This window comes from Ruditapes philippinarum, unplaced genomic scaffold, assembly GCF_026571515.1.
Source record: "Ruditapes philippinarum isolate M1 unplaced genomic scaffold, ASM2657151v2 ctg661_1_1_1_1, whole genome shotgun sequence".
Classification (NCBI taxonomy): Eukaryota; Metazoa; Mollusca; class Bivalvia; order Venerida; family Veneridae; genus Ruditapes; species Ruditapes philippinarum.
In genome coordinates, this window is record NW_026861494.1 from 264,184 (window position 1) to 281,408 (window position 17,225).

The 17,225-nt window shown below is 32.9% G+C and overlaps 1 protein-coding gene across 1 annotated transcript in view; it reads left to right on the plus strand.

The window, feature by feature from the left end:
- Nucleotides 1-13,883, plus strand: part of LOC132715837 (cytochrome P450 20A1-like) — an 18,889-nt gene extending 5,006 nt beyond the window's left edge. Inside the window, exons 3-11 of the mRNA XM_060698916.1 lie at nt 727-896; nt 1,660-1,805; nt 4,206-4,373; nt 6,223-6,292; nt 7,733-7,909; nt 8,554-8,674; nt 10,375-10,486; nt 11,085-11,149; nt 11,407-13,883. Of these exons, the coding sequence (XP_060554899.1) occupies nt 727-896; nt 1,660-1,805; nt 4,206-4,373; nt 6,223-6,292; nt 7,733-7,909; nt 8,554-8,674; nt 10,375-10,486; nt 11,085-11,149; nt 11,407-11,659 (1,282 nt within the window). The 3' untranslated portion in view covers nt 11,660-13,883. The remainder of the gene's footprint in view (nt 1-726; nt 897-1,659; nt 1,806-4,205; nt 4,374-6,222; nt 6,293-7,732; nt 7,910-8,553; nt 8,675-10,374; nt 10,487-11,084; nt 11,150-11,406) is intronic.
- Nucleotides 13,884-17,225: the final 3,342 nt, after the last annotated feature.

A 17,225-nucleotide genomic window follows, 5' to 3' on the forward strand; every position in this document is an offset into this window, starting at 1 on the left:
GTTTACAGATTTCTTAATAATTTTACACAAAATTGTTATTCCCCTTGAAGGATTTTCTGCAAATTTGGTTCATGTGGATGCTGCACAGAACCTGTGGCATCATGTGCCAACTCAAGGTCACCCTTGAAGTAATAAGGTCAAAATATCATGTCAGCTTTATAAATCCTGTGTCCCCTTAAGGTCGCAGTCAGCCCAGAATTTCAAAGGTCAACAAGGCCGAACCTATGCCATGACTGTGTTGACTCAAGGTCAAGGTCCCCCTTAACGCCAAAGGTCAAATATCAGACAATGTTGTTTCCACTCTGTAAATCCTATACCCCTTGAAGGATTTATTTTAAACTTGGCTTAAATGTTCATCTCAATCAGGCAATGTGCAGACACTGGGCTGTCTCTAGGCAGGCTCAAGGCCATGGTCTTACTTGAAGGTCAAATATCAGACAATTTTGGGTGTGCTCTGTAAATTTTACACCTCTTGAATGATTTTCTTAAAAATTGTCTCAAGTGTTCACCTCAAACAGGTAATGTGCAGAACACATGCAGCTGCTGTGCAGACTCAAGGTCAAAGTCACCCTTGAAGGTCAAATTTCTGAAAAAAAATTGTTGCTTTACAAATCCTATACCAATTGAAGAATTGTGGGAAGATAGATGATAGATGTATAGACTTGAGCACAGACTGTGTCAAATTTTCATTTGTGAATTATATGTGATATGCTGCTTTGTTTTTAGAGATGGTAACCTAGGTGACATAGCAAAAGCTGGCAGTCTTCATGAATTCTTGATGGATCTTCATAAACAGTTTGGATCTATAGCATCATTCTGGTGGGGACCAACATATGTTGTTAGCATAGCCAATGCTGACCTCTTCAAACAACATCATAATGTCTTTGATAGACCACGTAAGTTTTTTTAAAAAACAGAATCGTAATCAAATAGGGACATCATGGCTGGAAGTTTATTTTTAGGGTTTCAGATGTTTAGGTACTTGCCCTGCTCCGCTATGGGGTTCAAACCCTGCCATTGAAGGTTTGCTTCTTTCATGTAAGGAAACTATCCAACTAGCATATAAAAGGTTGGTGGTTCTACTTGAGTGCTCACTTTTGCCTGAAATAATACATGCAAGATCACCTACGGTCTTTTTCCACAAGTAAAGCAGATTAAATGATTAAAGTATTGTTTGGATAAGGCTTGAAGAAAAATAATCCGATAGTTTTCAGATTATTGCTAAAAAACTACCACCTAAAAATTTCTCATTACATTCACAGGTATTTGTATGGAAATGCTAATTTTTCATTGTCATGTTTGTTATTTATTTCAAAATTTCAATTTTGTGACATTCATGTTATCTTCACATACATGTATGTAGTATTGTAGAGAACATGCTGATGCTGACAAATATTTACTTGTTTACATTATTAGACACTGCAGACTATGATTAAATACGTTTTGGCATTGTTGTGGGAAAACCTGACTTAAGGCTTAATGATGTTATGTTATGCACAGGTGTTCGATGTTAGGCCATGACTTACACTATACCCCCATTCCCCCTCAACAACACAAAACCCTGAAACATCATCCAAATATTATAAGTGTTTTCAAAAATCAATTATATGAAAAAAGAATTTAAAAAAAAATATATAGGTTAATTGCCTTTATTTTCAGTCGAATTATTTGAGATGTTTGAGCCTTTAATTGGAGCAAAATGTATCCAGTACGCAAATGGGGAAGATGGCAGAGCACGTCGTAATCTATATGATAAATGTCTGACGCATGGCGCAATAAATAAATACTTCATGACATTTCAAGAGGTGACATATTCTTGTTTTACGCATTAATAATTTATATACATACTTTATTAAGAATGTTTAAGCAAATTGGTTAGCAGTTGCTTTACCTTCCTATTGAAAATGCTGATTTGGTTTTCACTTTGATGAAGCTTATTGTTTTTAGTCCCCTACCGGTTTACCGGAGGGGACTTTAGGTTTACCCTCCGTCCGTCTGTCTGTCTGTCTGTCCGTCCGTCAGTCAGTCCGTCCGTCCGTCCGTCAGTCCGTCCATCCACAAAACTGGATCCCGCAATAACGCAAAAAGTACTGAAAATATTTTAATGAAACTTGATATATGGATAGATGGCAGTATGGAGATTATGCACGTCTTTTTCTTTTCTTCCTAGGTTGAAAATTCTGGTTGCTATGGCAACAAATAGACTGAAAATATGACAAATTTTACACATAAACTGGATCCCGCGATAACGCAAAAAGTACTGAAAATATTTTTATGAAACTTGATATATGGATAGATGGCAGTATGGAGATTATGCACGTCTTTTTCTTTTCTTCCTATGTTGAAAATTCTGGTTGCTATGGCAACAAATAGACTGAAAATATGGCAAATTTTACACATAACCTGGATCCAGTGATAACACAAAAAGTACTGAAAATATGTTTATGAAACTTGACATATGGGTAGATGGCAGTATGGAAATTATTCACATCCTTTTCTTATCTTCCTATGTTGAAAATTCTGGTTGCTATGGCAACAAATAGACTGAATTTCAAGATTTCTGATTCTAGTTTTTAAGTTTTTTCACTATAAGTTCTTTATTTCTTAAGGTATTTTCTTCAAACTTTAAATATAAGTTGCTTGTCATCAACCACATCATATGTGACAAGGTTTACAACTCTAGCACAAAATTTATCAGACTTACCTCCCTTGAACTTGAAATTTTCATGGAAAAAACATTGTTTTTTTTTTAATAACTTCTTTTTCTGAATGTATCTACTTCAAACTTCATATAAATGTTTCTTATTGTCACTCAACATTTGTGAGTGTTCAATACTCTAGCAAGACTATTTCCAGAATTATGCCCCTTTTGAACTTAGACTTTTTTTTGAGAAATTGGTAATTTTTACTCCAACTTCTTCAATCATGATAGGATTTTAAAAATGTTATATTTTGATAACAGGGATGTTTAAAAAATAACTTTAGAGTGTCTTTCAGTCTGTCTGTACATAAAAACTATTTCCTGTGATCACTTTTAAAGAACTTTTTCAACAAATTTACTTTAAATAGGAACCTAAGTGAATGGCCAATGGCCCATAGAATGTTTCTTGGCTCTTACCGGTAGGGGACTTATGGATTGCTTGCAATACTATGATAATTGCTTGTTTACACAGGGGATGTGCTATTCATCAGGTTATATTCAGTCAAACTTTTCCATTAAATGTTAACAAGCCAGATGGCTACTGATAGTGTTAGACAAATAAATAAAACAACACCTTCTCCTTTATACATTTAAAGGTAATATTTGAAATGCATTTGTAGGGGGAGATAATCCTGAAAGCCTTTTTTTCCCTTTATTGTTTTCCTTGTTTGACTTGGAGTAATTGCCTTTTTCTCAAAGAGCATTGAAACTATTCACTTCAAACTAAATATTCGTACAAGAGCACTTAAGTCTGATAAGCAAGTTTGTAAAGTTATTCCCCCTTCCCTTTCTTTGTTACTTTTATTTTACTATTCAAGTTTTCATGCTCACTGCTGTCTGTGGAAGGTCTTATAATGATGGCCTTACATAATAAAATTGATGATATTCTCTACTTAATTGTTCTGAATATGTTTGAATTTTTCAGTATTTTGAGCTGCGTCATGACAAAACCAACATAATGGGTTTGGGACCAGCATGGATCCAGACCAGCCTGCGCATCCGCGCAGTCTGATCAGGATCCATGCTGTTCGCTATCAGTTTCTCTACTTGTAATAGAGTTGGTCCATGCTGGTCTCAAACACACTATGTTGGTTTTGTTGTGACGCGGCTCATTTTGGTTTTAGTCACACTCGTTAAGATATGCCGGATGACATTACAACTTTACCAGCAAATTTTCTGAAGGGATTTGAACCTGCTCTATTGAATGGACAGTATTTTGAGGTCAAAAATTGTAACCACTTGGCCATGCTGCCCTTTATTGATCCAGTGTTAACCCTTACCACACTAAATGTTTTTTTTAAAATGGACTTTTAGGTTTTAAATCTCAACAACAAAACAGTCATAATTTTTGGTAAAAAAAAAATCTGAAGTATTTGCTGTATAGGGCACAGGGCAAACTATGATAGCACCAATGTGCTACCTAATCGTCACATTGAAAGGTTCAATTGCCACCAGCAGTGAAGTCATGTTTTCTGTTTTTCATAATATCATAATTTCACTTCAGATAGCAGATGAAATGGTCAAGAAGTGGGAGACAATGCTGAATGATCAGCATATACCTCTTGTACAATACATGTATGCATTTGCTTTAAAGGCAGTACTAGCATCACTTTACGGGGAGAAAATGAAAGATGACAAGGCTGTGTTAGAATTCAAGGCTGTTTATGATGCTGTAAGTAACTTTGATATACAATGATATTTGTTCATGAAGACAAGTTTTAGGAAAGAAGACTTCATGACATATTATGTTCACTATAAGAATCTTACATTTGATCTTAAAATTGCTGCAAGTGCAGCAAACCTGAATATCTGTCTTAAAGGTAATTTTGAAAGATGGTAATTACATTCTGCTGAGTTTCAGCTCAACCCCACAATGTATACCCAGTTACACAGAAATGTGAAAAAAATGAAGGAATTAGCAGAAGTAACACGGAATCAGTGCAATATATTTCCTAAACAATAACATAGGTTAAGGCACTGTACCGTTTTAAGTATATCAAATTAAAAGAAAATTTTAAGTCCTGAAAATAAGTAGGCTTATAAACATATCAATGGTTTCAACTACAGTGGAGCCTTGCTAATCCGAACCCTTCTAATCCGGAATCCTTTCTTATCGGAACGAAGTGTCCGGTCCCGATTTTATTCGTTGTATTTTCAATAGTAAAAAACCTTTTGGATCTGGAACCTGTCTACTCCGAATTCCGGACGTTTTTTTTCAATTTTTGTTCTTATTTTACTCTAAAGTTTACCTCGGATCCAAACAAATTTTGCCAAATGTCACACCTTCATTCACAATAACAAATAATCGCACATCTTGCACCAAATTGATGTGTTATTTCACTTGATTAATGGGTGAAACGTATCATCTGCGAAGGTGTGAAAATTACACTTAGCAAGCCTTCATATCTTCTATAATTGCTTAATTGATTGTTTTTCGTCAGCTTCAATAAATATTTTGATATAATGCAATAAAAATATCTTTTAATCCTTTGTAATGGATTCAATGATACGTGGTTAGCAATGAAAATTAATAGAAACTGTCAGTGAATTTGGATAGTCGCTAAATCAGATAAGAGTAAACAACAATTGACAAATGCTGGTACGAATATTTGATTATGTCTCCGCCTCCTGTTTTACATCGTTGGTTAACTTACCCTTGAGGACATAATATTTTTTTGATTATTTATTTATTTATTTTCTTTTCTTTATTTTTGTATTAACATGTATTAGAATGAACGATAAGAGACTGCAAAAGTAGAATATCTAAATTGCAATTTCAAATGCATTAATTCCCTTTTTCTTTCCCTAAATTATTTTGCAAATACATGTAACATGAAAAAATACATGTTAAAGAACCTTTTAATTCGGAAACCTTTCTAATCCGGAAACCTTTCTAATCCGAACTTTTCTTCTGGTCCGGACGAGTTCGGATAAGACAGGTTCCACTGTACTACAAAGTTGCTTATTCTATATTGATGTCATTTTAAGAGGAAAAAAGATTTCTCAGTGATTTGGATTGGCTATGCTCAAAGGGAAAAAAAAGAAACTTTCTTTTTCATAAAGCGGTGTCTCAAAACAGTGATTCATACATTTTATAATTTTATTATTTCTTCTAAGCCCTCTGCCGTTTAAAAGCACCCTGTTGATGTTGTGTAAGACCAAAGGACACTTAGAATGGCAGAAATTTAGTAGTTTAAAATATGAATAATGACCTTGATGAAATCTTCTTACACAATGAGTTTGACCCATATTTGAGGGTGGGTTTTAACTAAGGTCACATTGTCAAAACTATGTTACAATGTCAAAAGTAGGTTGCAATGCCAAACTATGTCACAATGTCCAAAACTTATTGTCAAATTATCCATCCAAAAACTGAAGAAGAAAAAAACAGCTTTCATAGCTTTCATAACTTTAAGTTACCCTATCTTTGCTTTATGTTAAAATTAATAGTTTATGCATAAACTGTGTGAAAAATGTGGTAATGAAAAGATAGTTCCGCTAATATGTTTATATTTGCTCAGATTTGGGCTGAATTAGAACACAGATTGACAGAGCCTCCAAATGAAACAAGGAAAAAAATCATTTCTGATGGTAAGTTTACAATGTACTGTATGTGTAGAAATATTCGCGGGCTTCAAATTTTCGCGATCTTCTCGGTGACATTCGATCCGCGAATTCATGTTCAGCGCGAATATTTCTACACCAATAATTTCTTAATAGTCATATTTTCGCGCATCTATAGAACAATGTATATCAGTGTGTTCACTGTTGCCATAAGTTTGGTATCCTTGGCGCTTTTAAAGAGGGATTTTACTGTTGTATAAACTGTACATGTAACATTCAGCTCTATATATAAATGAGTTTGCTAGTGTATTACTGTTTCACTGATATGATTATCGGATTCTTGTATAAGTATATACATGTTTGAACGATACCACTGCATCACGCTTTTTATTTTATAGTCTGAGTCATAAACGTCTTGGCATCTGATCAGATTATGTTTTGTTTTTTCTAAACAAACAACACAAACATTAACAATTTTATTTTAACTGATGAAAACATGGAAAACAAAGCACAATTACTCAGTCAACATTTTAACAAATTCGGTGAAAAGATTTCCTTTCTTAACCTGATGGGTGTACGGGAATTTATGATTTTCGACAGTCACCTCCGCGAATTCAAAATAGCGCGAATATTTGTATATACCCCCAAAATAGACCTTTCCGCGAAAATTTGCTTCCGCGAATTTAAATACACATACAGTATATTATTTTCATTACTTGTCTATCAAGGGATTCCTACTTTTAGATAATCGTTTATATTATATGAAAAAAAATGCATAAAAATAGTTGTTTCCTATAAGATTTCTTTAAAAAGTATATTTTCCAGTATCTTCCCATGTCATCAGTGCAGACCAAGATCATCCAGCATATCTGTGCAGTCAAATCATGGTCTACATTGTTAAACCATTAAAAATCTGACATTATTTTTTTCAATTTTAAATTTTTCTTTAAAAGATCATGAACAGTTATATCCTGAACAAAAAATGAACAAGTCAATTCAAGATATTTAGCATAGAAAGGCTTTGAGGGTATGTTTAATGTTTATTATATAGACTGTTGTCAGGGTTACAGTTTTTCATATAAGGAAGTAGTAAACAGTATGGGGCCAAAGGCTATAATGATTTTTTACTAAGCTTAAACTCAGATCTCAGGTATTTGATTGGTCAGAAACTGGCACAGTATGAAATTTGACCAATGAAAATCCTGAGATTTGAGTCAGAACTCAGGAAAGTGTTGTTACTCTTCTTTCACACTGGAAAATGTGTGTATGTGTATGTTTGTTTGTTTGTTTCATTTTACGCCTTTTCCCAATGTAGGCGGGTAGTTTCCTAACCATCGTTCCTGGAGAGTTACACCAGTACATGTATGTGTACATGTATATAATATATGAATAAGCATAATGATAGAACAGAATAATAATAATAATAATAATAATAATAATAATAATAATAATAATAATCTATTACAGGGAAAAAGAAGCTGGCAGCAATTGCTAATGAAATGGTGAAACATCGTAAAGAAAACCCGCCTGAACACGGTGAAGAGTTGTTACTGGATTTATTACTGGACTATACAGATGATGAAGAGCTACAAAGTGCTGATGCTCTAGTGTATGTGATTGGAGGCTTTCATACCACTGGAAATTGTACGATGATTATTTACGTTAACACTTTGCTTTTTTGCTTGACTATTTAAAAGATAGGGATAAGCTCTTTATTCACCTCTGTGTCGGCATCTCACTTAGGTTAAGTGTTTGCATGGAAGTTAATATTTACAAAACTACCATTGGGGAATGAGTTAAAACTCCACACATTTGTTCTCTGTGCTTGTCTTACATGATGAGCTTAGGTCCTGTAAATCTGAGTTTCCTTTTTACAGAGTTATGCCCCTTTTCATACTGTCAAGCACTTAGAATAGTTAAATGCGCTGTCTTATGCACAGCTCTAGTTTTTAAGAGCTATTTATTCATGGTCAGCTGATAAATATGTAATCTTTTATCTAGGTTCTTCTGCTGTAAGAAACATATGAGAAAATATTGAAATGATTGCCTTACCATGATGGTAACAATAATTGTAAGAGGTCAAATACTTCGTTATAAAGCTCTGTTATAAAGCATTCTTTGATATGTAAGATATTTTGTTCTAGGGTGAAAAAATATTGTTTTTGAGATATTTGCTTATTTAGATTTTATGTTAAAAAATTAAAATCTACAGAAAATGTTCCAGTCCAGATTTTTAGGTTCTAACGCTTTTCAGATGTTATACTGTTTCTTTGTGTTAAATATTTCAGTGATTTCATGGGCAATATATTTCCTAGCAACACACCCAGACTGTCAGGAAAAGGTTGTCAAGGAGATAAAGAATGTCCTAGGAGATGATGATGTTGATCATACCAATATGGGAGAGCTAGAGTAAGTTTCACTGAACTGTAAATCAGGTTTTCTGCTTGGATTTTAACCAACTTTTCATCATATCCATTGGCACATGGATTGTGATTTGACTAGAATTTCCACAGTTATAGCCCTTTGTTTTTCTTACGCATATGTAATAATTGCAGAAAATATGGTATTGTGACCAGTTTCTTGTCAGTTGTTTTTGTCATGTGTATTGAAGCACAACACTACAGCATAGGACACATAATACCTTTTAGCTCTAGTTTTGAATAAAAACCATAAGGATTACATAGAGGATATTTGTTTGTTTGTGTGTAAGATGAAATTTTATTTCATCGAGTGGGCTTTAAAAACAGTATTCTCACGAGTGGCGAAGCCACGAGTGAGAATACTGTTTTTAAAGTTCACGAGATGAAATAAAATTACATCTTACACAACAAACAGACAAATTTTCTTTTTATTTTATGCTTAAAAACAAGTTAAAACGAAATTTCCATAATTTTAACGTTAATATTAAAACTGTTTTCCCCATTGAGAGCCCCATTTATTCGGAATTTCTCATTAAAAAAAAGAAGTCTTGAGCTGAAAAATAAGTCCGCCAATCAACATTAAATGACGGTGATATTTATTAATTTTATTAAAAAAATATGAATGATCGCTTGTTTTGATAATAAAAACAAACAATTCTTGTAGGAGAAAAAGTCCAACCATCCATCCATATTTCTGTTACTTAGTGCGAATTTATATTAGACCTGGCTTTGTAAATTGTAAGCGGCAGCCATTTTTTAAAGTTGTGTATTTCATGGGAGGAAAATAATTGTGTAAGATTCAGAGGGATATAATTTGGATTTGTTAGTCATACACATTTTTAAAAGAAAGAAAACTTATTTGAGGATTGTAACAGACAAAAAATAAGTGTTGACAGATGTGAAAACATTCAGAAAAGGAGCTAGGAAAATGGAAAACTTGGAAACCTGCTCAAGAACGCTGGGTTGATTTAACTTATTCTTCGAGTTATGGCTGTCAATGCTTTCAATTTTTCATAAAGCATACGGCAGTTATTGCTCGTAGGATACTTTAATATGCCCAAATGTCATCAAGAGCAGTTTTGCATGGGGAAGGAATGTATTTTTGAGACTGTCAAAATGAAACAAAAAAACGAAATTTGGTGATTGGAATTTCATGAATTTGAATGAATAGAAGTAAGTTTTCTTCTTTTTATTACTTTTGACATTTAAGTTATTTATCAATTTCAGTTTTGCTTTTTCTTTAAACAGCCTGACATTGTCAGAATTGTCAGCAAAAATAAAATTGAGGTACCACATGGGGAAAATCTTAAAAAAGTAGTTTCGTCATTGAAAAGAGTGAAATTATATTTTGATAATTTTCACTGTGAAATTACCAAATATAATTTTCACGGATAAATCAGTAATCCACTGAAAAGCATAAAATAAAAGATGATCCTTGTGATTAGCTTATTTTACATATGTCTTTTTTCCATCACTGTTTGCCATAATTGAAACTAGTATTGAAATACATATAACAACAGTTAACATATTTCATAAATGAACATGGCTGTTTGTTAGTATAAATTCTCAATGATGAGATTATATTTGGCAGAATTATGGCAATTTTGGTCAGAAAATCTTGGTTTGATGACAAATTCCTGCTGCTTGTTGCATAATTTGATTTATAATCAGTATTTGATGACATTTCAGATATTTAAGACAAGTGATTGATGAGACTTTAAGATGTGCCGTAGTTGCTCCTTGGGCTGCAAGATTTCAGGACTTTGATTCAGAACTTGGTGGACATAGAATACCTAAAAATGTAAGGAAATTTTGTAAACTAATGCCAGGGCTAAATGACAGTGCAATATTTCAAATATATTGAGTCATGACAAAAACACAGAAAGAGCCCTTGAGATTTCAGCTAAGTGCTTGAGTAAAATTTGGAATTATGACCACTGAGTCGCTGAACTTATTTTTAGATAGCTTGTATTCCTTTTTTATAACTTTCTATGTTGTTGAATTGCCATTTAAGTTACTATGATATCATATGATACATAACTGAGTTTATTTGCTCAAACTTTTGACTGAGCCCCTTACCTTGTGAATTTAATAGTATTATTGGTATGCTATATTTTGAATAGGGAACAGCTTTTTGGAAGTTTATGTGATTTCAGTCTCAAAATTATGAAAATGGGCAATCACCAATGTAGAGCTTGGTTAGACTGGACAGATATATACAGGCAGGCCTGGCTGTATGCAGGCAGCATGCACTTGAAGTTATGGTCACTAGCATTAAAGAGTTTAAGCTACACATGGTATGATTGGTTAATTAGAGTATTAGGAGTTATTCTAAGATAATGGTTTAAAATTACTTAATTTATCTTATTTTGTTCACCCACATAACATTCAAATTTCAGACCCCTGTGATCCATGCCCTGGGTGTGGCTTCTAAAGATGAAACTGTGTTTCCTGAGCCAGATAAGTAAGTTCTCAATACCATTCCCACACTTTCCTCAGTCCTTTTAAACTTGTTTCTATAAATATGCATTGTTTATGAAATAGTGTTTGAAAATTAAAAACTGCATATCTGACATTGTTGTAAATAAGAATTTATAAAAAGTAATAAAAATAAAACCTGACATTATGAATGTTTAATTCATATGATGACAGAAATAATGTAAATGATTTTATTTTATAACTGTTAACTGCATGAAATTTAATTCCCTAAATTTTTTTCAGATTTGATCCTAATAGATTTACACACGAGCACAATCGAGAAAGATCACACTTCTCATTCTCACCATTTGGCTTTGCCGGGAAGCGTATCTGTCCAGGGCAGAAGTTTGCATATACTGAAACAACCGTTGCCTTGGTGACCTTGTTGAGGAAGTTCAAGGTCAAAATGGTCGAAGGTCAAATTATAGAACCAGTGCATGGATTGGTTACACACCCAAGTGATGAGATTTGGATCACAATTTCCAAAAGGAAATAAAGGATAAGCTAAGCTTAGCTTGAAAAATAAGATTAACAGTTAGAAAGATAAATGAGTTACTATAGTATATGATACTTGAAAACATCCTGTCATGATAAAGTTCAACACAGACAGACCATTTAATGTTACAGTATGTGTTCAGAATTATTCAGTAATTATTACAATGATACATTAAACATTGTATATAAGTGATTTTTATTTGATTTACATTTGATTAATTTTGATTATACTTTATAGGAAAGTAATAAGTTTTCAGAACAAAATAAATCTGTTATCATCTAGTTCTTCTAAATAGTTGTGCGGTTGTGTACATGTTTGACTGTTAAGTTTGCTTGTGAGATCAGCATTACAAGATATGCCTGCTTCCTCACTTTCTGTTGTTTTTTTTTAAGGTATGGCCATCCTAATAAATTACCTCCACTTTGAAGAGTATTTAAATAGGCTAAAGCTACAGTCAACTACATTGAATATTATAGGGTTGTGGGTTCAAATCCCAGAAGGGTCAGCTTTTTTTTTTTCGTTCTTTTTTTTCTTTTAACATTATTTATGTATCTCTCATGTCCCTTTTGGGAAGAAGAAAGTGTTTAATATCAATGATTTAATTTAATAGGTATTTATTTGCTAAATAATGCTAAATCTTATAATCAACAACTGATGGTTAGCAGATATTTTTTTCTTCGTTTTTCATGAAATATGGAATATATTTTCAAGAAACATGATGAAATGCCACACACGAGCCAGGACAGCGAGTAAAAATATGTGGCATTTTATCATGTTGATGTGAAAATATATACCATATTTCACGAAAAAAACATAACCTTTTTGTTAAATTTCATTATCAAAGAAAAATACTTACGAATCCCCTTGCACAATTGTACAGCACACAGTAATATATTGATGCGTCTTGTTTTGCCTGTATTTGCATGCGCTTTTTGGCACTCAATTGTGGCGTCACATAAACAACTCTTTTAAACCTCTGTACAGCTAAATGACTGCATTAAAAATATTGGTGTTCGGATTTATTTTTTTAGTTAGAGCTTTTTCTATTATTCTAGATAGATTTCAAAACAAAATACAACAAAAAAGTTGTTTTTTATTTATCAGATTTCTCAAACAAAATTGCGAAAGAAGTCCCTTAAAGTAAATATGAGTTTTGACTCCGCCCACTTTCATATTTATATTTCATATTTATTTTTTACAAATATGAAATATATTTGACTGTTATAGCACCATATTTCATGGGTAAAATTAAATTATACCTGATATTTTTGAAATGTAATAAATCAAATAAATCAGCTGCACAGTAAAAGTATTTGATATTTTACAATTTTAACTAAAATACTTTTGAGATAATTTAAACAGGCATACATTTTGGTAAATTTCATGCACTTTTTAATTAGGTTCTCAAGGTAGGGAAGAGGTCAAACATGTGTAAAAAATGGGTGGGGTAGGGTAACATTTTTATACATACATGCATTTCATAAATTTTGAGTAGAAACAATTATTTTGCTTATGTGGATTGTTAGCTGAATGGTACTTTTTGATTCTTACCAAAAATTAAGAAAAGCCTTTTTCATAAGGCCGATATTGTAGATTATTTAAAGGTTCCTTATCTCTAAAAAAGGACCCTTCTAACATCCTAGCCTCAGTTCAGAAAAGGGGCCATAACTCGATTTTTTGTATGGTAAAGTTTGTTTAAATTTTGCAAACAGATGTCCTTTAAATCTGACCTATGTTATTAATTTTTCAGTTCCTTAATTATAGTGCCCATTAGTGTGGTCATACCTTAAGACACATGTTGCCCTTTTGCTCTGCCTATCCTTACATTTGTCTCTCCTGCTTGATATGTTTTGATTAGATTATTTACAATTAGAACAATAAGACATGAAAAGTTAGGCTTTTTAATGTTTTTTTAACTTACAAATAAATAAACCATATTCAAAACATTACAAAATGGTAGAAGTAAAGTTTTATACTGCAGGAAAAGTTTGTTATAATAGTAAATGTACCCTATTTGCTACTTTCTACAGACATGAATTATGGTAAAGATTGTGTTCACATAATATATTGGTGCAAGATTTTATAGTTTACATAATTGTATAAATATTGCTTTGTTATATTAATTGTTTAAGTAGATATTCTAGTCTTTCTGAATAGCAATTTGGTGATACAGTACACTTTGTAAATATACATATATAATAAAGAAATATAGTGCTTGAAAGAATTGATGTTGACATTTTGTTATGCCCAATGACTAAAGAATTTACCTTATATAATTTGGTATACATAAAATTTTAATGCTTTTATTGAATAGTTCAATGTTTTATGATATTTAAAAAAGTAACAAATAACTGCATTCACGCATTAATGATGAATAAAACGTTTGGCAAAGATCTTGTTATATTTCTCGCTGACTTTAAGGCAGATGGTACTGAGCTGACTTCAAGGAAGATGTTACTGACAAAATATCATTTTAGTTTACAAATTCAAAGATAGTTAAAATTGACGTAGCGGAACATATAATAGTAAAATTATATAATTTCATTTCATTTATTGGCAAATCGGCATTATAAATGCCTTTGACCATTTACATACTAAATATGGCCAAGACATACAGTTTACATAAAAGTTACACAAAAACTACACATTTAATCTTTAAATAATAAATAATCAGCAAATATCAAACATTAAGAAATTTTAAACTCACAAATGAAATAAATCCTACGAATCAATGAAACAGTAACATTTACAAATGTTTTTGGGGTTTTATGTGCGAAATCACTTATATGTAATGCATTTGTGCATAAATTGTCAAAATTAAATGAGAAAATTGCCCTTGCGTAACTTTGTTGTATGATATATGATTATATGTATATTTGTACATTAGATATTTTCGTGATAAAACGCAATATTATTCACTTCAAAATAAGTTTCGCATATACCAGACCTCGGTTTTAAATTGAAGTCGTGATCAGATATGATGTTATTGAAGCATGAAATGTATTTATATGTTTAATCTAAATTCATTGAGCTTTAATAGTAATATATAGGTAGGATAATTTCTCCTAAAATATTTATTGCATATTTTCTCATTTTCTCATTTTATCTTCAAGTGCTTTTTTCTACTGCAGCATTTTATTGACATTATGTTGTAAACGAACAAAAAAAATGTCATATCATCTGAATATTCTGGGACCTTATAACATATTATGTGATTATGAATAGACATAATTGTAATGAAGTTGTTTAAACTTTTTCCTTGTTTAACCGCTTTAATAGCTTAAAAATTGACAAAAAAAAATCAAAATAATTTCAATATAAATACTGCTGCACGATTGTCTTCGAGACTTGCATTTCTGTCAAGGGAACCCTTCACACTTGTACAAAAACGAATTCGCAACGAAATCAGACGGATGGTGTCGAAGCAGTGGCTGTGGGGGCGATGTGTTTCTATGTACAATTACAAAATAAAAGGATGAAACAACGAAAATGGGCCGCGCGAGTTCTCAGGGCGTTCCACTGGGGCTAGGGCTTCGAGATTTGCATTTCTGTCAAGGGAACCCTTCACACTTGTACAAAAACGAATTCGCAACGAAATCAGACGGATGGTGTCAAAACAGTGGCTGTGGGGGCGATGTGTTTCTATGTACAAGGATAAAACACCGAAAATGGGCCGCGCGCGCCGAGTTCTCACGGTCGTTCCACTGGGGCTATGGCTTTGAGACTTACATTTCTGTCAAGGGGGGGGGTGGGGGCTTTACATTTGCACAAAATCACATTTACAACGGTATTAGACGGATGGTGCCGAAGCAGTGACTGTTGGGGCGATGTGTTTTACGTATAATTCCACATTGCTAAGGATGTAACAACATTAAAGGGCCGCGCGCGCGTAGCTCTCACGGTCGTTCCACTGGAGCTAGGGCTGTGGGGGCTATATGTGTTTTACGTACATTTACATGTTAATAGGGACGAATCAACGAAAACAATCTCGCGCGCCGAGCTCTCACGTGCGTTCTATTTCGGCTAGGGCTTCGGGCTTTACATTTTTGTCAAGGGGACTCTTTACACTTGTAGCAAATTGCGTTTGCAACGGACTCCGACAGATGGTGTCCAAGATGTGGCAATATTAACATGCAAGTGTACGTAAAAACACATCGCCCCCACAGCCACTGCTTCGACACCATCCGTCTGATTGCGATACGAACGCGATTTTCTACTAGCGTGAAGGGTCCCCTTGAAAAAAAATGTAAGTCCTGAAGCCCTACACCCAGTGGAACGACCGTGAGAGCTCGGCGCGCGCGGTCGATTTTCGTTGTTTCGTCCATATTAACATGCAAGTGTACGTAAAAACACATCGCCCCCACAGCCACTGCTTCGACACCATCCGTCTGATTGCGTACACTTGCATGTTAATATGGACGAAACAACGAAAATGGGCCTTGCGCGAGGAGCTCTTACGGTCGTTTTACTAGGCCTAGAGCTTCGAGACTTACAATGCTGTCAAGGGGACCCTTCGCGCTAGTAGAAAATTGCGTTTGCAACGGAATCGGACGGATGGTGTCGAAGAAGTGGCTGTGGAGGCGATGTGTTTTTACCTACACTTGCATGTTAATATGGACAATACATATTAACATAAATTACAAATTACAAGATCGGATCTAAACATATTTCTTTCATATCAATATAGAGGATGAATTATAAATATATTAAGTTGTATCTACTTTATCTAAGTTATTTCTATGAGACAACCCATCTCGTACATACAAGGGTAAATTTATACTAAAAGTATACTTCTATTGTTTGACTTTAGCATATCAGTGAATTTAAGCATACTAGTTCTTATATAATAGTATCTTTATACATATTTTTTCTTATATCAATATGACAAGGACAAATTAAAATGAAATGGTATTCATCTTCGACGTCATGTAGATTACAATATAAACAATATCTATCATTTCTAACAATTCTATTTTGTATGAAACCTATCAGTTTGCACATGTAATGAATGCGAAGATATTCTAATTCTTATAAGATACTTCCTTAAAGTACTTGGTATTATATTAAGATAATTTTCATATACAAAAGAATCTTTTACATGATTATACAGATACAAAACAGGAGTGCTCTCTTTACCAGAAAGCCAACTTTGTAAAAAAAACAACAATCAATTACCCTTTGCTTAAAGATTGATAAAAATATTTTGCTATTTACGGAATCTACAAAATCCAAAATATCACTAAAACCATGATTACATAATATAATAACAATTGAAGATTTGATATCCAATTTTTCTTACCATTATTACAGTCTTCAAGAGCAATGTTATATACATTTTTAAGAATGATATTATCTGTCTCAAGTATTATAAACCAAAATCTTAAAATCTTAACATATCTTGAAATATATAAAGGATAACGTGCTAGTTCGCCATACACAGCAACATTACATGAATTAACTTTTACATTTAATATCTTTTTACAAAATTTAAGATGAAGTCTTTCAATTACCTTAGATTTAGTAAAACCCCAGATTTCTGCAGCGTGATTTAAAATTGAACCAACAA